General features: G+C 39.4%; 1 protein-coding gene across 6 annotated transcripts in view; it reads right to left on the bottom strand.

The window, feature by feature from the left end:
• LOC125024459 (NLR family CARD domain-containing protein 3-like) overlaps nt 1-24,606 on the bottom strand; it is a 37,927-nt gene extending 13,321 nt beyond the window's left edge. For 2 of the 6 annotated variants that reach the window (XM_047612258.1, XM_047612262.1), the window contains exons 1-12: nt 24,457-24,606; nt 23,440-23,580; nt 23,109-23,228; nt 22,909-23,028; nt 22,709-22,828; nt 22,509-22,628; nt 22,309-22,428; nt 15,238-15,357; nt 14,663-14,809; nt 13,935-14,054; nt 12,611-12,804; nt 1,214-3,011 (exon numbers count right to left, since the gene is read on the bottom strand). In XM_047612258.1, coding sequence (XP_047468214.1) covers nt 1,214-3,011; nt 12,611-12,804; nt 13,935-14,054; nt 14,663-14,809; nt 15,238-15,357; nt 22,309-22,428; nt 22,509-22,628; nt 22,709-22,828; nt 22,909-23,028; nt 23,109-23,228; nt 23,440-23,576 — 3,116 coding nt within the window. In that variant the 5' untranslated portion in view covers nt 23,577-23,580; nt 24,457-24,606. Of the gene's footprint in view, nt 1-1,213; nt 3,012-12,610; nt 12,805-13,934; nt 14,055-14,662; nt 15,209-15,237; nt 15,358-22,308; nt 22,429-22,508; nt 22,629-22,708; nt 22,829-22,908; nt 23,029-23,108; nt 23,229-23,439; nt 23,581-24,456 lie in introns of those variants that run through there. The other 4 variants (XM_047612259.1, XM_047612260.1, XM_047612261.1 and 1 more) reach the window with 4 other exon arrangements.
• Nucleotides 24,607-26,668: the final 2,062 nt, after the last annotated feature.

Below are 26,668 nucleotides of genomic sequence, written 5' to 3' on the forward strand. Positions count from 1 at the left end.
GCACAGTTCACATCCGGATGGAAGGCTGCACTTCCATTTGTAGGTACTCATTTGATTTGTTTGATTTAAAAAATAAAATAAAAAAATTGAAAAAAAACATCTGCCCTTCAGAGATTAGTCTTGGGAAGATCAATAGGAAGACTGATCTGATGGGAGTGGACCAAAACTTCCCTCTGTTTTGAGATCTGAGTGAGCACTTCCCACAGCACTGTAGCATTCATTTTTCCCAATTTTCATTACATTTTTTAGATATTTCTGAAATTCCGATAACGTACAAATGTGCTTTGTACGCGAATGAGCTGTGACTCTTGTAAAATTTTGTTTCGCAATATCCCATGATTCTCTTAAATTTTCGTCACGCAAGACTTCACTTTGAAGAAATGGACTTTGAATGAAATGGTCACACGACTCCCAGCGTCATCTCCAGTGAAGCTGATGATTGGCAATTGCAGAAGAAGCGTTTCCATTGGAATTTTGCGAACTATTATATCTGAAAAACCATCTCATGGAAGCGTAAAAGTGTTTTCGAGAAGTTTTCACAAATGTAGATGTTTCCATTAACAATTTTTTTTTATTGTGATGTTTTGGTTTTGCACATTTTTCTTGGGGTTATGGAAACGCAGAAAATGACAGCCTGACAGGCTGCTCAATGACAAAATCAGAACGTGACAAGTGGGTAATTTAGCGGGACGGCGCAGGATACGTTTCATACTGTGGGCGATCCAAGCTGAGCTGCTAAATTCCTGTATCGCTTGAACGGTCATTCGACCTGGGAGGAATTACCATGGCAACCCTTTCACACCACTTGCAGAAAAGATCCACAACAATATGCGATTTTCTTGCAGTATGAAAAGGGCTTATGCGAAATACCAGCCCAAAACAACAGTTGTGGTTCTGAAGATCAAACTATCTGTGTTGAATTTTATAATGTCATGGAAACAGGCAGAATTATCCTAATCTCTGACATTGGGAGGAGCCATTTGGCCAGTGCTGGCAGCACTCTGTTTTTCCAGTAGACCAAAACATTCTTCAACTTAAAGCAAAAATCACATCAGAAATCCAAAAATCAACAGTTATACACTGACAACAGCATTAGAAAAGAAACACAATTGATGTACATTTGAGGTTTAAACTAAGAACAGTAAATACATAAAAATGAAAGTGTGTATTTGCAGAACTAAAGAACTGACTGATTATATCAATCAGGACTCACCGAGCCTTTCTGCAGTTCCTTACGGCTGAGATCAGTCTCCGACGTCCCTCCTTGGATGCGTTGTACTTATTCAGATCCAACTCACTCAGAACCTCCTCTGACATCTGCAGCATGTATGCCAAAGCTGAGCATTGGATCACAGAGAGTTTCGTCTCTGATCTGTTCTCTGACTTCAGGAATCCTTGGATCTCCTGATGAACTGAGAGGTCATTCATCTCCATCAGACAGTGGAAGATGTTGATGCTTCTGTCTGGGGAGATGTTACCAGTATTCATCTCTTTCAGCTTGTTGATGGCTCTCTGGACGATAACTGGACTGTTCTCTGTCTCACCCAGCAGGCCTCCTAAGAGTCTCTGGTTGGACTCCAGAGAGAGGCCATGAAGGAAGCGAACAAACAGGTCCAGATGACCATTTTTACTGTCCATGGATTTCACTATGGCTCTATTCAGAAAGTCATCCAGAAACTTTGTTGTATACTGGAAGTCCTTCCACAAGAAGTCCTCCAGCACCTTTGTCTCCTTGTTGGTGTAACAGTGGAACATGTAGACTGCAGCCAGAAACTCCTGAACACTCAGATGAACAAAGCAGTAGACTGTTTTCTGGAAGATCACACTCTCTCCTTTAAATATCTCTGTACAAACTCCTGAGTACACTGAGACATCTGTCACATCAAGACCACAGCGCTCCAGGTCTTCTTGGTAGAACATGATGTTTCCTTTCTCCAGATGTTCAAAAGCCAGCCTCCCCAGCTTCAGAAGAACCTCCTTGTCAGCCTCTATCAGCTCCTGTGGACTTGTCTCATGCCCATCACTGTACTTGTTCTTCTTTCTCTTTGTCTGAACCAGCAGGAAGTGTGAGTACATGTCAGTCAGGGTCTTGGGCAGTTCTTCTCTCTGCTCAGTTGACAACATGTGCTCCAGAACTGTAGCAGTGATCCAGCAGAAGACTGGGATTCCACACATAATGTGGAGGCTCCTGGATGTTTTGATGTGGGAGCTGATTTTGCCAGACAGCTCTTCATCACTGAACCTCCTCCTGAAGTACTCCTCCTTCTGGACATCAGTGAAGCCTCGTACTTCTGTTACCCTGTCAATACACGTAGGAGGGATCTGGTTGGCTGCTGCAGGTCTGGAAGTTATCCAGACCAGAGCCGAGGGAAGCAGTTTCCCCTTAATGAGGTTTGTCAGCAGAAGGCTGACTGATGCCTTCTGTGTGACATCAGACACAACCTCACTATTGTTGAAGTCCAATGAAAGTCTGCTTTCATCCAGGCCATCAAAGATGAACAGAAGTTTATACACAGTCAGCTTCTCTGCTGTGACCTTCTGTAATGTTGGATGGAAAACATGTAGCAGCCTGAGAAGACAGTATTGCTCATCTTTGATCAGATTCAGCTCCCTGAACGAAAGCAGAATCACCACAGTGACATCTTGGTTTTCTAAACCCTCTGCCCAGTCCAGAGTGAACTTCTGCACTAAGAAAGTTTTTCCAATGCCAGCAACACCGTTGGTCAGAACCACTCTGATGTGTCTCTGTTGTTCACTTAAGGCTTTAAAGATGTCGTGGCACTTGATTGCAATGTCACTGAGGAGCTTCATTTTGGAAGCTGTCTCAACCTGCTTCACTTCATGTTCAGTATTAACTTCTTCACTCTGTCCTTCAGTGATGTAGAGCTCAGTGTAGATTGTGTTGAGGAGGGTTCCATTTCCTTTTATGTCAGTTCCTTCAGCCACACGTTCACATCTCCTCCTCAGACTGATCTTATGTTCATATAAAACCTCCTGAAGACAAACATCTGCTGGAAAATAGAACAAACGTGAAAACAGTCATCATGTGCTCAGCAGAATTGTCTCCATTTCAGCAGTGATACAAGGTAGCTCAGAACATCAACAGATTTTCACACACGTCTTGAAAGTAGACAAAGAGAATCCAATCAAACAAATGGCACACAAATATTATACTTTTGTATTTGTTTACTCTGGAAAATTAGCAGATATTACACATCTGTCTGATGAATAAGTAAGAGGAGGACTGCAGGTTAATTCCAATGTCAAACTGGGGTCCATCGGTTCCCATCAACTTGTCATTCAATGCCCATTTAGTTTAAAAACAATCTTGGATTTGTCACAGCGTGATTTTAACAACACACACTTGTAGAAGTGTATGATGCCACATACAAAGGAGCTTGTGTGGAAGTCTAGCCACCATACGTTGAAACCTCATCTCAGCTGCTCATAACAGTGACGCCATTCTTTAGGTCACTATGCAAAGTTCATGATCATGGGTGAGGGTTTGGAATGAAGGTCCTATGTTAAATCGAAAACTTTGCCTTACAGTTCAGCTCCCTTTTCACAATCGTCCAATACAGTGCACGCATTACTGCAGCCATCACACCAAACTGCATTTTACCACCACTAATGAACAACGTCCCAAGATACCTCAGCCAGCAATCTGCCTTGCTGCCGAGGAGCGTTTTAACTACCTGAGCAACCAGGGATAAGACTTTGTCTGAGGTTTCACATTCATTCCTCAAAGTTTAATAAATAAATAATCTATTTGAGGACAAGCAAATACAGTACAATACAATACAGTAGTGTGAAAAAGGCGTGCACCCTTCCTGATTTCTTTCTCTCTTTTTTTTTTTTTCACGTTTGTCACAACTAAATGTTTCATATCATCATCTTGTCTCATCTCATCTTCCATACCGCTTAATCCTCACTAGGGTCATGGGGGGTTGCTGGAGCCTATCCCAGCTGGCATCAGACGAGAGGCGGGGTACAGGTCGCCAGCCTATCGCAGAGACAAACAACCATTCACACTAACACTCACACCTAGGGTCAATTTAAAGTCACCAATCAGCCTGACGAGCATGTCTTTGGAGGTGGGAGGAAGCCGGAGTACCTGGAGAAAACCCACGCGGACACAGGGAGAACATGCAAACTCAACCCAGAAAGTTGTCCTGAAAAGATCCCCCTTGTGTGTATTAAATGGAAGTCTGTATAATTCAATAAGGCGCCCAGATGTTCTATTTGGCTTCAAAAAGGTTCAGATTGAATTCACTGAAGAGGGTCCCAGACAGGGACCACCAGGCCCTCCAGGACCTTCATGAAATGTGACGTCACGCTACCGGTTCCGGTCCGCTACTGGCACCGGAACTATGGTAAATGGTAAATGGTCTTGCTCTTATATAGCAGTTTTCTACCTACTCAAAGGTACTCAAAGCGGCCTACTGACCGGCCTATTTGCCTTGCTTGTCACAGTTCGTAGGGATGATTTCCTCAGTGGGGGTGGTTTTTCCATTTTGCCGTCAGAGATTACTTTAATATTGTTTTTATTTATAATATTATTATTGTAGAAATGGCATTCCTTAGTCCATGACCTCTGACCTCTGACCCCACCCACCCACCTCCGTCCCCAGCTCCTCCCACTGTCGTAAAGCATTGACTGTATCGGAAAGCGGCTTTTCTCTCCTTTCTCCGCTGAGCCCTCTCCAGGACAGGTAGGTTGTCTCTCTGTCCTGCTAGTGTTTTGTGAGCTAATGCCTTACTTAGCCTACATGAAGCACATCGTTTACATATTAAAGCAATGATTTCGAATGGTTTCAATCACTAAACGCAAGAATATGAAAACGATCTAATTTGTGAATTAAAACTAGCCGGGTCGGTAACTTTCGTCTAGCTAGCTTAAGCCATCTACGGGTAATCTGCGCTGCCTGCATGATATGCGGTAACATAATGTCTCATTAGGCTGCTTTAAACAAAAACACGTGATCTGCTTATGTGTTTTCAATCAAACCTTTCTGCATAAAAAAACAAACCCAGCTAGAGCACTAAAGATTTGCCTCTGTTCTTCTTGTAGTTGCTGTCAAACCATCTCCTGACCTTTGACCCTGAATCACCTCACCAACCCAAAGGCACTTTTAAGAGCCACATCTCTAGGACCACGCCGTGCCACTTTTGTGGCCTGTTTCATGTGTTTGTGTAATGTGCTCAGAGCGTTGATAATCATTCTGATTATGTGTGTTGGTTGAAAATGGATGAAAATAAAGTGAACTAAATGCATTCCTTTTGTCTTTACTGTCCAGGCACCTCATTTGCACTAATTTACCTAAAGCTGACAAATAACACCTATGATATTAACATTGTGCATATGGGGTAAAGATGCCAGACTCAGGACTTAGTTCATTGCCCCTTTTAATTACTCATAGTAACTTATATCTGTTAATAATAGTGTCATATTCTTGTCACTTTACTTAGTGATGACAAATAGCACTTATGATACTGCATAGCTGTTTATAACAGTGTGCTGTAGGGAGATGTATACATTACTATAACTTTATTACATATACTTATAACTACAGATATAAAGCACTATAGGTGAAGTCAAAACTCATTATGCATCACTATGCACATTTAGCAAAGCAAAGTAGTTATGATGCATCATAAAACTAACAAGTGACTAGGCAGATATTGACATATTTATAATGCACTATTCAGATTAAAATTATAATCATTCATAACCAGTTGTCATAATGCATCATGAAGTTGGTTATAACGACTTGTATAGATGTAAAAATGACCATTATAATGCTTTATAGACACCTTATAAAACATTATGAGTGCATTCATAGGGCATTATAAATACAACCTTCATAGAAAGTGTTACCACTTTTATTTACTATTTTATTACTTTATTTACTTTATGTATCTATTCATTTATTTATTATTTATTTATTTCAATGTCTTACCACATCTTATTGTTTCAGTTTTTTAGTCCTCCAATGTTTCCTCATGGGGGCCTGCCACACTTGGGGTTGTCTGCCCATGGGGGCGCCTTCCCTTGGGTCCCTTGGGTCAGGGTAATTCTTGTTCTGTTTCAATCTTGAGTGTTTGATATAATGAGATCTTGAACAATGCCATTTGGTATTATTGATATGATAATATGTTGTCATTGTCACAGTGGTGTAGTAGTTAACACTGATGTCTCGCAGTGACCCAGGCCTTTCTGGGTGGAGTCTGCATGTTTCGTGGGGGTACTCTGCCTCTGTGTACTCTGTTTTTGTTGTGAAGGTATTGTTTGCTTCATGGTCCCACCAGAATTTACAAAACAAAATTACCACTGAGTGAGATCATGAACACTGCCGTTTGGTGGCGCTATTGATGTGATAAGAGATGTGGTCACCTCTCTCACTTGCTATTGTGTTTTTTTGTGAGGGTATTATGATATTTCTGGATCGCATTATAAGATTTTTCTGCATGGCCCCACCAGAATTTTCAAGTCAAAATTGCCACTGCTAATAGTTAAATTTGTTTGATTATCTGAAACATTTCAGTGTGACAAACACACAAAAAATAAGATATTAAGAAGGGGGTCAGTACTTTTTCAGGTTCTAAAAACTGTATAGCATTAGTGACTGCTATCGCCCATAACCTCACCAAACTCGTCCCACAGAGTTTCTGCAATCATAGAAACCACAGCCCATCTGGCATCGTGGTGCCTGGCTGCTGCTTCTGGAATCTCCTGGTCCAACAATGCCCAAAAGGCCTCTTTCTTCAGTGTCATGGCTTCACTTAATCACTTGTGTCTACCAGTGCATTCGTAGGTTGGCAAGCACTGACAACCTTTTTGCTACAGCCGTCACTAAACACTTTCTGATTTGAAAATGGGCCTCTGCCAGTCATTTCCAGTTCACTCTTCATTACATGTTTGGGTTTAATCAGTCTGTCGACAGCCTTTCCTATCACATGATTCAGTTCATCACCATCAGTTGACAGCCTTGCATCTCTTCACACGAGTGTCCAAGACATACAGCTATCATGAGACACTTGGCCTAAGATGCTCACTGTATGCTCAAACATACGAATAAGAATAAACTAAAAAGGTTTTTCTTTGCGGAGCTACTGTTGACATGCAGCCACTCTTTCAGGCGCTTTTTTCAAAAAAATAAAAACAACAACATATTCCTAAGAACATAAGTTTTGTTCTGTTAAAGCAAACTAAAGATGTAGAGGGGAGGATTGTCTGTGTTGAAGCAATAGTGGAGAAAGTGCCTGTCGTACTATGTAATATATACGTACCTGATAATAGGGATACCCTGATTTCTTCCACAAACTGAATAGAACATTGGGAGATAAAGAGGATAGGATATTGGATAGGAGTACATTCAGAACCCCTCTCCTAACAAGGAGAGAGGGGCTTTGCATATGCTGAATAGAGATGTAGGGTTAGTAGATATATGGGTCAAAGACGAGACATGTCAATTCTGGTGTCCGAGGCATATTTATAATAGTAAAAATAAATAAACAATTTTAAAAAGTACAATTTGTTACTAAATTCTCCCCACTTTACTTGCTAATATGAGTATTTACTGTAAGAAATGAAAATTTAAGGACCTATTTAGCTCAAAAGTACAAAACTGTCCTTCCTGGATAACGTACAGGCTAAAGATCTAAGTACAAAATTATGCTAAAAATGTCAAAAATTTTAATAAAGGCATTACATGATACACTGGGGCATAATTGTGTTGGTGTTTGTAATGACATCTACAAATATAGTAACAACACTAAGCTCATTTACATTTTTATTCAAGAAATACTTTTTTTTGGATTCTCAAATGTCCTTCCTGTGTATCACACATAAAGTGGCTATATGACTATAATTGGATTTGGACAGCCATGATATAGGGTGTTGTATCAGCCAACAGATTCTGAAGGACCCCCAAAAGAGATGACAATGTCAATAAATCTCTCTTAAAATGTTGATATTTTGACCTTTTCGCTCAGTGGTACGTGATGCACCACCATGATGTGTCTTTCTAGATAACGCTAATAACACATTTATAATTTTTTAAATTTTAAAATGACCTTTTTCATGTGAAATATGACATTGATGTGTTGAAGATTAAACTAATGTTTTACACAGTAGACCCAGTTAGTGCCTGATTATAAAGGAAAAACAGTTGTTTTGTCCTTCCTGGGTAACGATATGTCCTTCCTGCATAACAAAGGTATTCTGTTACCCAGGACATGTCCTCTGTTAGAGAGACTGGGCATGTTTATCAATTCAGTAGCTGTAGGTTTTTAGAGATTGATTTGATGTTGTACTGTTGTTCTTTTATTATTATTAATAGCAGCTGATTTTGATTTTTTTTCACTTTTAAAATCCTTATACATCTTTGACCCATATAGAGACTGACAAACCCAAAAGTGAAGGAATTTACTTTTTTCTCCCACTGCCATTAAAACCTTCTCCAGGATAGATTTTTTTTCTAATAGGGACTTCCTTGGCAGTCAATGTGGCTAAATGTGATGTAAAAGCAATTTCCATTACAGATCATGCACCAGTCGAATTAAGGCTGAAAGGAGAGGTAGGTGGAGACTAAACATTGGATTAGTGTTGGACTCAACTTTTAAAAAGATAATAGAAGAAGATTTAATTTTTTTTTTTTTTTTGGTAGCACTGAAGAAATAGCTACTATCTGAGAAGAAAACAGAGAATATTAGCAGGATTAAAGATTTGGAAAAGGAAATAAAAGACAAGGAAATACACATGTCTAAACACTACTCTGACAGGGAATTTCAGGAACTCTGTAAGCTTAAATACTCGCATGAAAAATATAATAAAAAAGCAGTATGCACTTTATAGATTAAAAACAAGCTTTTATGAAGGGAGTGAAAAAATGGGAAAATTATTAGCCAGATAGTTAAAAGAAGAAATCCTTCCAAATACCATATCAGTTATAAAACTAAAGAATAAACAACTTTTGCCGCTAATGATATAAATAGAATATTCCAACAATATTATGAAAAGTTATATACATCTATCATAGCTCCGAACACCTTGCAAGAGGATATAGAGCAGTTTCTCCTGAATATAGATGTGCCTAAGCTCCAACTTTAGGAGGCAGCTGGATTGGAATTGCCTATAACTGAGACAGAAAAAAGGAAGGCAATTTCTTCAGTGAAAAGTGGGATATGATGGACTCCCAGTGGAATATTATAAAGCCTTTGCAGATATTGTTGTACCAATACTACAGAGGGTATATCAGGAGATGTTCGATAAGGGTCTTGTAGCTCAAACTTTTAATGAAGCTGTAATCTCACTAATTCCTAAAACAGGTAAAGATGCAGCCGACCCCTCCAATTATAGACCTATAAGTTTGCTTAATCTTGATTGTAAGATTCTTACTAAAATTTTAGCTATATGTTTACAATTGGTTCTACCAAATATCATTCACCCCAATCAGGCTGGTTTTATATAATAATAGAATTTCAACTGATAATGTTAGACTTCTGCTACACTTAATGTGGTTGAGTCAGTCCCAGAATGTTCCTATTACAGCCATTTCTCTAGATGCCGAGAAGGCCTTTAACAGGGTGAAGTGACAATTTCTGCACTTCACCCTGTCCTATTTTGGCTTTAATTCCAACTTTATCAAATGGATTAAAATGTTGTACAAAGAACCTAAGGCAGCAGTGATGACAAATGGGATAATCTCCCCTTTCTTTAATCTGACCTGAGGAACTCGACAGGGATGTCCACTGAGCCCATTACTGTTCATTTTGTTTAGAAGTCTTGGCTGTGTCTGTTACAGCACACCCTGGAAGAGGGGTAAGGCGAGGAGATGAGGAACATAAATTATTATATGCTGATGATAGTTTAGCAGGACTTGTCCAGGGTGTACCCCGCCTCTCGTCCGATGCCAGCTGGGATAGGCTCCAGCCACCCCTGCGACCCTACTGCAGGATTAAGCGGTACGGAAGATGAGATGAGATGAGATGAGTAGTAGTAGTATCTGAGCCTTTAACCTCTCTGCCACATGACACTATAAAATCCTTTTCAAAATTTTCCAGCTATTCCATTACCTGGAGTAAATCTGACGTGATGCTTCTCTCCAAGTCATGTATTTCGCATATGGTGGAGAGGTTTAATTTTATGTGGGTATGCAAGGGAATTAAATATCTTGGCATCAGTCTTTCCGAGGATACAGACGAAATAGTGGCACTAAATTTTAACCCGTTACTTCATAAGTTAAAACAAACCTTGATAAATGGGGAAAATTAAAATTGACATTGTGGGGGAAAATCATCTCATCTCATCTTCCATACCACTTAATCCTGCATTAGGTTCGCGGGGGTTGCTGGAGCCTATCCCAGCTGGCATCGGGCGAGAGGCGGGGTATACCCTGGACAAGTAGCCAGTCTATCGCAAGGCTAACAAAGAGACAAACAACCATTTGCACTCACACCTAGGGTCAATTTAGAGTCACCAATTAGCCTAACGAGCATGTCTTTGGAGGTGGGAGGAAGCCAGAGTATCTGGAGAGAACCCACGCTAAACTGCAGGGTAACTATGTTGTGATCATGTTACCAATTAAGATACCATCTACCATTTTTAGACAACAGGATGATGTAATAAAACATTTTCTATGGGGTGGAAAAAGACCACGAATAAAACTGAGAAAGTTATGCACACATAAAGAAAACAGAGGAATGGGCCTCCCAGATCTTAGACAGTATTATTTAGCTTTTGAGAAGACCAAAATAGGTACTGGCAAGTTACAGAGGACAAAGCAACCTGGATGGAGGTAGAAAAGGAGATATGTTCTCCTTTCCAGCCCATGGAAGTTTTATCACAAAAAAAAAAAAAAAATCATAAATCCAATACTTCAACACTCAAAAGATGTCTGGACCAGAGTGCATAAAATAATCCTGATGTCTGTATTGGAAAGAAATCAGTGTATTGGAAACTGTGGCAATCAGAAGACAAAAGTATGATTAACAATCTATTCAAAGATGGGGTGTTTTTGTCGTACCATAAATTACTGCAGGAATTTAATTTGGTGGAAAAAGATCATTTTTGGAAGTTTTTTACAAATAAGGAGCTGTATTAACTCAAAGCCTTACAATATTGCTGATAATACAGTGATAGAATATATGAAACTGCCACTTGGAAAATGAAATGCCTCACAGTTTTATAGAACTGCTATTTTTTCTGTCAGCAATGACTCTAATTAGATAAAGACGATTTGGCAGAGGGACCTTGGTGGAGAGATTGAAGATGATAAATGGGCAACGATTGTGGCTGGTTGTGGTAAATATTTATTACATAGATACTGTTACACACCATCCAGATTGTATAAAATAAAACTTTCAGGTGATGACCTGTGTTGGAAATGCAAAAAAAGAAGTTTCCTTCACTGTATATGGGAATATGTTTTTATCAGACCCTTTTGGACTCAGATAAATCTCAGTTACCCAGTATATCCAAAGATAACTTATCAGTAATCTTGGGCACAACAACATTTTGGTGGAGTCATTTTGAGACACTGGACGGCATCAGAAGTTCCACAGGTGAAAGAATGGGTCTGTGTGAATGTATGCTTAGCAGATTAAATTATGACAAGGGAGCATGGGTGACCCCTTGGGATAGGTTTTGGGATTACATAAGGTTAGACAATGACCCCTACTAGTACATTTTTTTTCTTTTCTTATTCCTTTTTGTGTATTTTTTAGTATCTAATGCCTTATCCTGTACATCACACATAAATTGTTGAGTCTGTCGTTAGGGTTACATAATTGTATATTATCTGTTCCTGTTTTTGAGAATCGTGCTACATTTGCCATGTACCAAGCCTTTGAAAAATGCAAAAAAAACTGGAGTTCAAAAAAACAAATAACTAAATGGCCAGTACATGAATCTAATGATAAACAGATTCATACAGCAGGACAACAAGCCCATGCATACAAGTTGTTCTATAAACGAATGGTTAAAGAACCTTGTTTCACAATGGTCAAGTAAAAGTCCTGACCTCAGTCCAATAGAAAAGTTGTGAAGCAAGCAGTTCATTTCAGAAAACCCACCAACATCTTAGATCTCAAGTGGTTCTGTGCTGAGGAAAAGGGCTAAAATTTGTCGAAAAGGCGCTATGGATGACTGATCACCAGATACTTTTGTAACAGTTTGCCTACTTTTGCAATTCACAGATAAGGAAAAAAGCGTAATTTTCTCAGTAAATAAATACACAAGTATAATATTTCTGTTTCCTTTGTTTGGTTGTTTTCTTTGTCTACTTTTAGGATGTGTGTGACAGTACGGTAATATTTTGAGTAATTTATATGCAGAAATGTAGGAACAGCAGCATGTACTACATACAAGAGGATTTGGACTGTTCCTCTGCTAGCGTTTTCAGTGTGCATTGCAGTAGTACTTTTGTTATATTTCACAACTGACTGAAATATTTTGCATGTCACAGTGGTGTGGGCTTCATCTTTAGTGACGTTTCCACACACCTGATGAACCACTACTAATTTGCTGCAACGAACCACTGGGCTCCTCACCTGTCTTCTCTGTGGTGTCCAAGAAACAGTCCATCAGCAGACAGATGTACAGTCTTACCTGTTCTGGAGTTTTGTCCACACTGGGGACAGGAGGAGTCTCCTGATGAAGCAGACTGGTCCCAGTATGAGGTGATGCACTGTCTGCAGAACCAGTGTCCACAGCTGGTGGAGACTGCATCCTTCAGGACTTCCTGACACAAAGCACAGCAGGACAGCTGCTGCTCCACAGAAACATGACTTCTCTTCCTCCCTCTGCCAACACATTTATTTATCACTAAAATCATTTGCAGATTGTTGGTGAATAACACAAACATTTGGCAACACTGTCCAGAAGCTCAAAAACTCACAGAGAACGGGAAAAGTGTGGCTACTTTTCTGTATGAAATTGGTCTGGAATGAAAATGATGCTTCCTTTGATTTCCACTCTCCTGCTTTCATCAACAAAAAGGGAACTGCTTTTCCTAACTGGCTGTGTTATCAAAGTGAGTGACTGTCATGAAGCACAGCCTCTGTGCTTTAGTGTATGTGATAAGACGAGAGTTTACTCCTCTCACTGTTAGCCTGTATATGCACAAAATATGTTTGTTTATATATACTGTATATGTGTATATGTATATATGTGTATCGCAACAAATCATGGATGTTGTAATTCTATTTGATTATCACACAGGTTTCTGTCTTGGGACTGCTAGTATTCAGGGTTTTTGGTTTGTATTGATGCCACCGTAATTGAGTTGAGAATGACTGCAAAGGTTGAAAAGGTTACTTCTCACTTGAGTGTGTTTTTTCCAAAAGAGAAGGAGGGTACCATACTGCAGCAGATGATTGATATCTTTTCTTGTTTCTCCTTTTAACTGTCTTTGAAGGAAAAGACAGGAATAACCGTTTTTGTTTTTGTCTGAATATTTGTTTTCTTGTGGCCAGCCTAAAACAAAACAGAAGAAATCTGCATTTTTTGTTGATACCTCCTTGATCACGGTCAACCGTCCTCACATGTAACACGGTTATTCTTAATACAAATATCTATCAGGTCACCTTACACTAGAAAACGTTTCTAAGCATATAGGTTCTTCCGTTAGAGTAGTCCCTCTTCATAGATAGACAGCTGGATACTATGCAGTCCACCTTCTCTCTGTGGTACTGACCTCTGCCACTGAAATAACACGTGATTTATTCATATCAATCACTGATAAGCTCTAGCATAAAAGTCATTTAAATAAATAACACAAACTACGATTACTGCATACAATGAGATGGTTGCATGTTTGTAATAGTCCTCCGAGATCAGGTTACAGCTTTTCTAATTAACTAGAAAAAATTTATAACTGGACAGAGAAAAGATATTAAAATTGTTCATATAAACAAGTTAGTAGTTGTCTTACCTTGTGCGTGAGTGTCCAGGTTCATTAAGGAAGCATTCTTCTATAGACCAGTCACTGTTCATGGACAGACAGCTGGACACTGGAGACTCCACTCTCTGTCTGGGGTACTGACCTCTGCCTCTGAAAAGATGCTTTTATTCACATCAGTCACTAATAACAGTGATTCAAGTAGCAGTAAATACATAAACTACAGCAACTGCAGATAATGAGATGGTTTCATGTGTGTAACAATCCTCTGAGATCAGATTACAGCTTCTATAGGTGAATGACAGCTGTCGAAGATGCTAAGAGGAAGAGATTGGCCTCATTATTTTTATTTGCATCACAAAAACTTTTCAAAGTATATAAGTAAATACATTGACCATCAGTGATAGAACAGACACTGGAACTTGCAGAAGGTTGGTGTTATTACATTTAAGAATAACACTACTGGATTGCTTATCTTTGAATATAAAGTAAAAAGTTGAATGAAGTCTTTACAAACTTCAACATTAGGGCATATATATCTTACTACTGATGAGTGTACATTCTGAAATATAGGTTCCTAGGTGTTTTACTAGAGAAATACCATCAGTAATTCCTAGTTATAAAATCCAGAGTAGGATCTTATCTTCTTGCACTTAAACATCTGAATTGTGGTGATGAATATTTTAGTACACCCTTCTTTATTTTAAAGTCAATATCTTTTATCAGCTCAGTGTACAGTACAAACAGTAGAAGTCTCTTACTTTGTGTGTGAGGGCCCGAGTTCATTACAAAACAGTGCAGGTTTTCCTCTGGACCAGTAAGTCCTAATTAACAGCCAGATGGATACTGTAGACTCTGATCGGTCCCGAATACCATAAAATAGTGGGAACAATGTGCTTAGTAGGCACCTTGTTTGAAAAGGAAAATAATGGAAAAAGGTCTGTGAATACATTTCACACAAAATTAATCGTGCAAATACTTGCATGCATAATATCCTTTACATATATATAACCATGTTGAACTAGAGACACAACACAATGTGCAGATACAAAAACAAGTTGTTCCATGTAAAAAGATTTAATTTGCCACGATCTTCAACATGATCTGAAGCAGACTCCAATTTCAGGTGAAATTTTCAGTTGCAATGCTATGACTGAAACCATTAAAATTATTAAATAATTCTATATACATCACCTAACAACACTGTACTCCTACATATTATTTCAGTTCAGAACAATGTTGTCTGTTAGACAACCAGACTGTTGATTATTTTTTCACTGACTCAAATGAGCTCAATGATCTTCAGATCAGTTTACAGAGGAAACAATTCTCTTACTTTGTGTGTAAGGGTCCAGGTTCACTGCGGAAGCATATAGGTTCTTCTTTAGAGCACTCACTCTTCATGGACAGACAGTTGGATACTGGAGACTCTGCTCTCTGGCTGTGGTACTGACCTCTGTCACCGAAAAGATAAATGTTTTTATTCACATCTGCCACTGATAACAGTCATTTATAAATAAAACATGAAATACACAACACCATACGAACAGACATCAAGACAAAAACACAATGAGGCATGAGAAACAGGAAACTAATAAACTTGACAGAATAAAACAGGAAACACAAAACATGGCACAAAATAAAAGACAGAACCATGACAGCGATGATGTATGACGGATGAAAAAACGGGCAAGCAGCTCTCACAGCGTGAGGTCCGACCCGGAACTTTTCCAATGTGAAAGCGCACCAAAGGTGAGTTGACCCAGGTCTGAAAATGTCGCCAGTCAACTTTCAATGTGAAAGCGGTAAAAGATGCTGCTTTGACTGCACTGATTGGAACGTCTTTGCAGCTACAACCTCAAACCTGGATGAACTGATTGACACTGTGATTATTAGCTTTTGTGAGGACATTAGTATGCAGACCAAAACCTTCTGCACTTTCAACAACAAACCATGATTCACTTCAAGACTGAGACTATGCCAGGACAACGGAGGGGCCTACAGTGCAGTAAGTTCTACCAGTCTGTTGTGGCCAGCACCCCTTTCTCTGCTGTGGTCTACATTGCAGCCACACAGCAAATTGAGAAGAGTTGAATTTTTGGTGTTAAACACCATACACTAGTAAAGTTAATTATACTCTGGGTAGAGTTATAATTAACTCTCAGTCGATAAATAGTTAGTGTTAAAACCGAGTGTTAAAAGGAAGTGTCACTAAATCAAACTTCTAGGTGTAAATGTTTAAATATTAACTCTGAACTTCTTACTCTGATCCTGCATTTAACACCTCCAAGTGTTAACACTACAAACATACAGTGTGCCTTACTGTTGCATGTTCTAATATTTGTGGTGCAAGTTTGAAAATAAATGTTTTCATAAAACTTGATAAGATGATGCTAATGGTTCGGAGTTGCTAGCTAACGTGCTAAAGTGGTGCTAATGCTACATTGTGCCTTACTGTTACATGTTCTAATATTTGTGGTGCAAGTTTGAAAATAAATGTTTTTGAACTACCAAACATGACTACCTTTTTATTTTAGTAAAGTTTATTTTCCAAGTATTTTTTGTAGAATTGTATAAGAATTAAAAAATTAGAAAGTGTTATGGGGGTAACACTTGTGTAGTTAAGAAATAGTTCTCTGAGAGAGTTAATTGCTAACACTACATAAAAGTGTTTAATAAAAAAAAAAACACTGGTTGGTGTTAGGCAGTGCTAAATTTAACTACAAGAAGAGTCAAATTTACACTAACTTAGTGTAAAGGTATCAACACTCGAAAAAGTGTTAAATTATGTCTGCTGATTTTACTGTGCAATGATGCCAACAGACTGGATAAACTGATCAGGAAGGCTGGCTCTGTCATTGGCTGCACACAGGAAACTTTAGAGGTGGTAGTGGAAAGGAGGACACTTAAACTGTTATCAATCACGGATAACCCTGACCACCCTCTCCACCAGATGATAGACAGACAACGGAGCTCGTTCTCCAAGAGACTTAGACAACTTTGCTGTCTCAAAGAACGCTACAGGAAATCTTTACTGCCTCAAGCTGTACGCCTGTTCAACTCCTCATCTGCATATGACAGATAAAACTCTGTACATTATTTCTTTTCTTTCCTTGTATACACTTTTTTTTCATTTCACTTATTTTCATAATTCCGTAAATAATATATATATAGTAGATTGTGTTTTCCCTGTTATATATAGTATGTATGGTGTTGACTGCCTGTACATTGCTGCTGCAACGGTGAAATTTCCCAGTTTGGGATTAATAAAGCATCTATCTATCCATCTATCTAGGAATTACACAAAAACGTTGTCAAACCACTTTTCTGGACTCCATGACAGTTTTGAAACACCTGCAGACCATCACCAGCTACAAGAGACCATCCCCCAATTCCGTGGTCAGCCTGACAATGTCGTTTACTCCAGGTTTGAAAGAACCTTCACACCTCCCACTTCCCCAACCACCTCCATCACAAAAGGTATACCTGCACCGTAAACCTCTCCCTATCTGACCCCCTGCCTACACTGAGGATCTGCAAATAGGACGTCAGCTGTTTCAAAAACAGAGGATCGGGAAGGCTCCAGGACCTGAGGGAATGTCTCCGTCCTGCCTGAAAGTCTGTGCTGACCAGCTGGCTCCCATCTTCACTCAAGCCCCTTTCACAGTGACATCAAGTCAACGCAGGTTGACCCAGGTTTTTCGCTCCGATGTTGATGTATCTGCCTGTTACATTCTGATTTTGTCACTTGACGGCCTGTGAGACTGTATCATTGTAGAAGGGTCAGCTCTAATAAAACAAGTTTGATCTACTTGCATAAAGACCGACCTCTGAAGGGTGCAATTTTTAAAAAAATTTTTTCTCTCAATCAAACTAATCAAATGTCATGTTTGGGAAATTGCACCGATCGGGGAACATATGTGCGACTGTGTTAGAGCTTGTATAGTGATATCTCACCCTAACATCTGTGGTCATGAAATCCTTTGAGCGACTGGTGTTGACCCACCTGAAGACCATCACAGACCCCTTGCTAGACCCCCAGCAGTTTGCCTATAGGGCAAACAGATCTGTGGATGGTGTAGTCAACATGGGTCTGTACTACATCCTGCACCACCTGGACTCTGCAGGGACGTACGTACAGATTTTGTTTTGTCACTGTGCCAACCTCCACCTGTCAGTGGATCACCAGTTTCCTGACTGACAGGAGGCAGCAGGTGAGACTGGAAAGCTTCACATCCAGCACCTGGACTCTCAGCACTAGCGCCCCCCAGGGGTTTGTTCTCTCCCCAATGCTCTTCTCCCTCCTCTGGGGACCCTTCTGTGAAACTCCTAAAGTTTGCAGATGACACTACTGTCATTGGACTCATCCAGGATGGGGACAGGTCTGCATACACAGGGGAAGTGGAACAGCTGGTGATCTGGTGCAGTCAGAACCACTTGGAGCTAAACCCGATTAACATTATGGAGATGAAAGTGGACTTTCAGAAGAGAACCCCATCTACCCCTCCTCTTAGCACCCTTAACAGGGCCGTGGACTCATTCAGGTTCCTAGGGTCCGCAATCTCATGGGACTCAAAGTGGACTTCCCACATTGACTCTGTTCAGAAGAAGCCCCAGCAGAGGTTGTACTTCCTGCATCAGCTCAGAAAGTTCAACCTGCCCCAGGAGCTGCTCATCATCTTCTACTGTGCAATAATCCACACTCTCCTGACCGCATCCATCACAGTCTGGTTTGGATTAGCCACCGGACAGGACTTAATAATTATTATTCTATTTCTATTCACTCACGCAAGCACACAAACATTCACACACTAGTGCCATGCACTGGAAGCAACTACGAGTTCAGTTTCTTGCTTAAGGACACTTCGGCATGTGGCACATTCTTGGGATCGAACTGCTAACCCTTTGGTTTGTGGACCACCCACTGAGTACAAATGGAACGCACCATGTGATACTGATAGATTATATTGAGAAAGTAATTTAAATAGCTCTACACTGTAAAAAGAAAAAAAAAGAAAAACAAATCCTAAAGAAACGGTAAATTTCTGGCAGCAGGGGTGCCATAAAAATACCGTAAAATAACGGAAAATTACTTTTGTTTAATTAGAAACATTTTCCCATTTTTAAACAATTAAATTACCTAGAAATATGGTCAATAAATGTTGTCTTACGAATAATGATGCTTAAATTTACAGAAATGTGCTGTTATTAGTTGGTTTAAATTACATTATTTTATGGGAAGAGATTGTATATTACTTTATATTTGATGTAATATAACAGTATATGACACAAAATAATGTGATTAATCTTTCAAAACACATCAAAAAACTTTTGCAAAACTACCGTAATTTCCGGACTATAGACAGTAATACAATGCACATATGAAAAAAAATAAAGACAGAGAGACCCATGAAATAACTGAAGACAACTGCAGTAAATGAGGACACCCATTCATTGGTGTCAACGTCTCAGACTTCACACAATCACTGCCTATCAGATTCTGCACAAAGTATTAAAAATAATGATTTTAGTGAAGAATAGATTCACTTGAAATATCGATTCAGAGGCCCTGAAAATAGGACAATGGGCTTCATTAACTAATATGTGCGTAGAAATGTTCTTACCATCCACAAAGAAAAAGTACTTGCGAGAAATCACCATCAGATTCATGACACCTGCCGATTTTGTTCTCATCAACGCAAGGTTATAATAGTTTGGGATTTTTCATTTTAGTTTAGTTTTATTTCTTTTTGACTTTTTTCCCCTCAAATTCAGTTAGTTTTAATTCGTTTTTAGTGTGGGTTTGCTAGTTTTTATTAGTTTTTATATTTTCAAAAATGCTTAGTTTTAGTTTAGTTTTTATTAGTTTTTTCACACTTTGGGTTATTTGTCAGGTGCAGGATTCAAAAAGGTCAGAGTAAGTATTGTATAACAAAATTCAACACAAGGATTAGTTTCAAAAATTAGGTTAATGATGACTTAATAATGACTGATTTTTCATTTTTGGGTGAACTATTCCTTTAATGAATACATACAATGTGCATATATTACAAAAGGATAAGAATTATGATCTCTTTTAATTTGTGCTTTCCCTTTTCCATTTTAGCTCCAATAAGGTTATTCACTCTTGCAGCACCGGGGGATTAGAATTACGGTTCGAGTAAAGTGCTGAACCTTTTGAAGGCAATCGAGTCACACAGTCATGTCGACATCCCAGTCTCAATAAACATGTTAACCAATACATCTTCTCGCTTGTGGTGTTCCTGCGTATTTACTAACCAGCGGCTATTCGGTCGTCGGTGAAAGCGGTCCATTATAGTTGTCTCCTTCCCCGTGCTACCCTGGGCGGGATGTCGCTTCTCTTTCGGGGGCGGCGGCGGCCTCACAGAAGCTAGCTTGTTTTGGTAGCTACTCGACATTAGCCGCCTGTTGTGAGCATCTTAAATGGACTGAGGTTAGTGGGGTTTTTCCCCTTGAGAAGCAAACCACATATTTTGTCACAGTCTGTTTCCACAACAAGACACTTGCTTTTATCTATCTCCTCATCATAATCAAAAAAGTCCCGACTTTGCCGCTTTCTCCCAACTTTTGCTACAACCGCCATGGTGCTGCCAGGTGACGCCACGGACCGTGAGGTGCAGTAAGGTGCTTCTGCTGCTGCCAGCTGGAGCTGGCGTAAAACTGCCAGAGCGGAATAAATCGATCATATGAATCCAACCAATTGAGGCTTATAATTAAATTGACAGAGACGAAAACAAAGGGAATTATATCTATAATTTCGGTTCGCAATACAATTACAGTTAGTTATCGTTTTTTCTTTTAATTTTTTGTTTTTATTTATTTCAGTTAACGAAATAGTTTTTTCAATTTAAGTTTTCGTTATTTCATTCATTTTCGTTAACGATAATAACGTTGCATCAACGTGCGTATGTTAGTAAATCAGAACCATTCTAAACCGACAGGCGTGTGTCCGCGAACAGCAATCAGCATACTGCCATGCCTCTATTTCTCTATATAAGGACATCCGTTTAGTGCCAGATGAAGAGGGTGGTGTCAACAGAGAAGCTGAGAGTACGTGAAAGATGGCCAAAAAGTAAGAAAAAAAATTTCACGTCAGAAACTGAGATTATTGTGTAGAAAAAGCATACTCTTTCAGAGTGTGTCCACGGAATAGAATACAGTGTAGCATGAGAACAAAGGGAAAGGCAGGGCTATATATACCCTAGCGGGTTCACAGCTGACAAGACACAGGTGAGACGCATAAGGATAATCAACACAGGTGAGACCAATAAGCAATCACACACGAGGAAACACAACAGACAGGAAATCAACTACTTAGCAAAATAAAACAGGAAACACAAAACAAGACACAGACAGACATCAAGACAGAAACATGAGGCACGGCAGACAGGAAGTTACGAAACTAAACAAAATAAAACAGGAAACTCAAAACCATGATCACGAAATAAAAGACAGAACCATGACACCAATAGTATTTAGCATTCCAGCAAAGCCATGAACCCCCCCCCCCCTTCACATCACTCTGGCGTTGTTCGTCGTAAGGGAATGTTAAGAAGATTAGCATCTGTTTTTATGATGCCATACCTTCAGGATGACACGGCTCAGAGTGGATTGTGAAATCCCAGCACGATCCGCTATTTCCTTCTAGAATGTACCTGTAGCTAGGAAACTAAGGGTGGACAGGACTTGCACCTAAGGAGGTACAGGGTGAGAGCAGTGTGTCGGGTGATGGAGATGCAGCTCCAGGGAACTGCACAGCTCCAGCAAAACATGCCTTTGTGGTCGGAAACAGCTCATAAGCCATCTTTCACTTTGATCAAGCATGTTTTGACGGTCCCTGAAGGTGCGCTCTCTCCTGGATGCACGGGCAGTGATATCTTCCAGCAAGGCTAGATCTGCCATCTCTCCACTTTGTTGGAGGTAAATTGGACTCCTTTACATATCGTCCATGCCAATTAATGAAATCAACTTCAGATGTGCACAGTCATAGCACTACAAATCTTTCGGAATCACCTTTCAATTATAGGCCAATAAACTATTTAATAAAGGCCAATAGTGTTACATTTCAACATAAAAAATTTAGGTAAGAAGAAACTGATGAATCACAGATTTGTGCGTCAAACGTGCGTGCGCATGGTTCCTGCACAGATTTGTGTGTACGCACGGTTCGTAAATGAGGCCCAGTGTGTCTAGAAATGGTTAAAATTAATGCACCTTTCTTACAATTTGGATGTAAATACTCTCAAAATAAAAGAGTCTGCCCTTAAAGCTATATTCAACTACAACTTGACGTAACCAACATAATAAAAACATCCGCCAGTGTTTATATGTATATGGACATAACTTTAAATACACAATGTTGCGGCAGTTAGTAGCCCTCACTTACTTTGTGTGCGATGGTCCAGGTTCATTATGGAAGCATATAGGTTCGTCTTTTGACCAGTCACTCTTCATGGACAGACAGCTGGATACTGGAGACTCTGCTCTCTCTCTGTGGTACTGACCTCTGTAAAAACAAATGTTTTGTATATGAACATAACTGTAAATGCACAAACAATGCTGCTGCAGTTAGTAGCCCTCACTTACTTTGTCTGTAATGGTCCAGGTTCATTATGGAAGCATATAGGTTCTTCTTTTGACCAGTCACTCTTCATGGACAGACAGCTGGATACTGGAGACTCTGCTCTCTCTCTGTGGTACTGACCTCTGTAAAAACAAATGTTTTGTATATGAACATAACTGTAAATGCACAAACAATGCTGCTGCAGTTAGTAGCCCTCACTTACTTTGTCTGTAATGGTCCAGGTTCATTATGGAAGCATATAGGTTCTTCTTTTGACCAGTCACTCTTCATGGACAGACAGCTGGATACTGGAGACTCTGCTCTCTCTCTGTGGTACTGACCTCTGTAAAAACAAATGTTTTGTATATGGACATAACTGTAAATACACAAACAATGCTGCTGCAGTAAGTAGCCCTCACTTACTTTGCGTGCAATGGTCCAGGTTCATTATGGAAGCATATAGGTTCTTCTTTTGACCAGTCACTCTTCATGGACAGACAGCTGGATACTGGAGACTCTGCTCTCTCTCTGTGGTACTGACCTCTGTAAAAACAAATGTTTTGTATATGGACATAACTGTAAATACACAAACAATGCTGCTGCAGTTAGTAGCCCTCACTTACTTTGCGTGCAATGGTCCAGGTTCATTATGGAAGCATATAGGTTCTTCTTTTGACCAGTCACCCTTTATGGACAGACAGCTGGATACTGGAGACTCTGCTCTCTCTCTGTGGTACTGACCTCTGTAAAAACAAATGTTTGGTACAGCTTTCTAGGTGTCTGACAGCTATCAAGATGCTGAGAGGAGACAGGACTCATTATTCCTATTTGAGTCACAAAAACTTTTTCAAGTATTTTAGTGAAAAATAATCAACTATCAGACCAAAAATATACTGAAACTGATGGAAATTATTCCAAATTAGCCATGTCAATGAGATAGAAGCAGTCTCTTACTTTGTGTCTGAGGGTCCAGGTTCATTATTGAAGTTGTGAAGTTCGTGTTTGGACCAGTCACTCCTCAAAGGCAATAGTGCCGACTCTGCTCTGTCCTTCTCTTTGTCTACACAAACAAATGAGCTGTGGACTTCCATCAATCTGAGAGATAAACCAGTAACACTCAGTGACTTTACATGAACTGCAGTTACAGTAAGTCTTTTCCAGTCGGATGATTTCTTAGGTAACCCAAAAACTTGTTTATTATAATGAAAGGAGGAATTAGAGATAGTGCTATACAGATATTATGGCGTTGGACGACCAGGCTATTTCTGGAGTAGAGAACACAGACTTTCTAGAGCCAAGGTACAAGCTACCCTCTCCACACTACATTCATTTTGACAGCAATATTTGCTTGATGTGATCTAGGAGACTATGACAAAGATTAGAGGAAAAAAAGGCCAGGTGCACATAGAGACCAATATTGATCCTGGAAGCCCTGGAATATATAGCTTTACCAAATTCGGCAAGTACACCGCCCTTGTATGGCAAAGGAAGTTAAAAAGAGTTGGGAGAACTCTTGTAAAACTGGTAATTACGGGCACCTCGGGTTCGCAGAAGGTTATTGTAAACCGCATGCTGGGGGGTTACATAATACCATTAATACAAGAAAGCGCATTTATTTAAATAAAACAATTTAAACATTGTGCACATCGCTTGCTAGCAGTCACCATATTTAATCGTGATTAACCATTTTAATGGATGGACAACCATAATTTAACGCTAATTTCAATGCATGACTGAAGGTGCAAACCAAAGATTTCAATACTATAGAAAGAGACGTGCACCATAGCGGTTTGCTCAGGGTCCTGCCCTGATAGCATGAGGCGTTGCGGACGCGAACTTTGATAAAAGCTCTGCGGTTGAACAACTTGAGAGGACGATTGAATCAAACTAAAGAGTGTGGTTAGAGCTCTGGCTCTTTTCCCCTCCACAGTGCAAACTGACAATGACACCAGTAATAATGTTAACACTTACCCTAAATTTCTCTTCCCCTTTTTCGTTCTGCTTTGTCGACCGAAAATGGAGTCTGAAGAAATAAACTGCGTACTTTCACTTTCGCTGCTCCTCCCCTCTCGTCTGTGACTGCAGTCACGCCATCTGCGCTTCAGCTAGGCACGGTCGCGCTATCCACACTTGAAAATCGAGTGCCCGTCTACATCGCGTCGGACTGTAAAGCGTTTGAGCGGTTTTATGGTGCATTGAAGGGCATCCCGTAAACTCAGAAATCTATATTTTCTTCTTATTTTCATTTGTTGAAATACATACATCTGTCATAACTTTGTTGTTGTTTTACTATATTCTTTTTAATGATTACAACTAAATGATAGAACAAAATTATTGAAGCACATTCAGAATCCAACTAATTTCTGCATAGTCAGATTTAAAAACTTAATTAAGAAAGAATCAAATTGTTAGGCATACTCTACAGCTACCACTGTGGTGATTTTCAACTAACTGCATCATTTTCTGATAATATGATGTTGAAATCATAACCAATGGATGATGTATATGGGCAGATTAAAAAAACTGTAAAAAAAATGTATAATATAAATAAAATCAAATTGTTTTCTGCAAACTCCACCGGATTCTTGTTCTACATATCCCCAGCTACCTGTGTGGTGATTTTCAACTTATTTCACTGCATCATTTTCAAATAACCTCGTGTTGAAATCATACCCAATAAATTATGTATATGGCCAGATTTAAAAAATTGTAAAATAATAATAATAATAAAATAAAATCGTTTTCTGCAAACTCAACCAAATTCTTGTTCTACATGTCCCCAGCTGCCACTGTGGTGATTTTCAACTTATTTCACTACATCCTTTTCTGATAATATGATGCTGAAATCATCTGTGACATCCCCCCATCTCTGTCTATCACTCTACTACTTTCCTTTTGCAGAATGTGTGTATATTCCTTATAGGACATCCAGCCCTCCCTGCACCAGCCCAAATTAACCGATAATCCAAACAGAATAGAATCCAGGGTGTTTAGCTCAGTGGGTAGAGCATGTGTGTCCTCATTACGTGATCTTTACTCATACATATTTCTGTTAAATAAGTTTTAAATATGCCAAGAATTGTTACATCAGATTTATCAATATCCATTTTTTTTGGAAAACTGAGAAGACATTTTATTATTATGTATTAATTATAACAAAATCTTCCATACAAGTGGCCACTATGACAGGGTTCTTATAAACTTTTTTGCTGCAATTCCCCAGAATGGACCATTTGCCCGTTTTGTTTACCACATGGCACTGTTATTTTTTCTGCAACGACTACATAGACTACATAGACCACAAGGAGTACATTCATTTTTATGGTAGTAATTTTGAGAAAACTTCACTAGACAATTAATATGAAATTAAATAAGAAAGGCTAAGAGGCCATCTTAGAGAAACACAGTGCGTCACATATTCACGAGAGTTGGTATTAGCCTACATGATTAACGCATCCTTTTAACTGCATAACGCAATCCTATAGGCGTACCTTAATTGACAAACCCTCCGAATATATCATCGACAATTAACTGCGGTCATGCCACAGAGGCACAGTCGCGCTATTTACGCTCGAAAATTGAGTGCCCGTCTACATTGCATCGTACGGTAAAGCGTATAAGCGGTGTCATGGTGCATTCAAGTACTCCACCGCGGTGTCCGTCATCCAATTGCGTTGCTAATCTTTCCTAGTACACCTAGCTTGACGCAGTTTCCCATATAGACTTGAATGATTCACGAGGGAAATTACTTTGTCACCGTAACATGCACATAAATGTAAACAAACAAAAAAAAAAACAACAACAAAAAAAAACAGAACAAAAAAAAGATAAAACAATTGAGATCAAATTGAATAAAAATAAACAATGAAATCAAAATATTTACAGAATTAGCATTAAGCCTTTATACAAGTTGGCAAAAAACAGTGTCCGAGGTGTTTGGCCGTTTGACCAGTAGCGACAGCGGCATCTGTAGTTTAATTTTAAAGCCTGTGATGTGCTAAGAAGAAGATAAATTAAAAGATGCAAGCAGAATGACTATGATGTCATGTTTGATTATAATCTCATCTCATCTTCTGTACCGCTTAATCCTGTACTAGGGTCACAGGGGTTGCTGGAGCCTATCACAGCTGGCATCGGGCGAGAGGCGGAGTACACCCTGGACAGGTCACCAGCATATTGCAGG

This window comes from Mugil cephalus, chromosome 18 (assembly GCF_022458985.1).
Source record: "Mugil cephalus isolate CIBA_MC_2020 chromosome 18, CIBA_Mcephalus_1.1, whole genome shotgun sequence".
Lineage (NCBI taxonomy): Eukaryota > Metazoa > Chordata > Actinopteri > Mugiliformes > Mugilidae > Mugil > Mugil cephalus.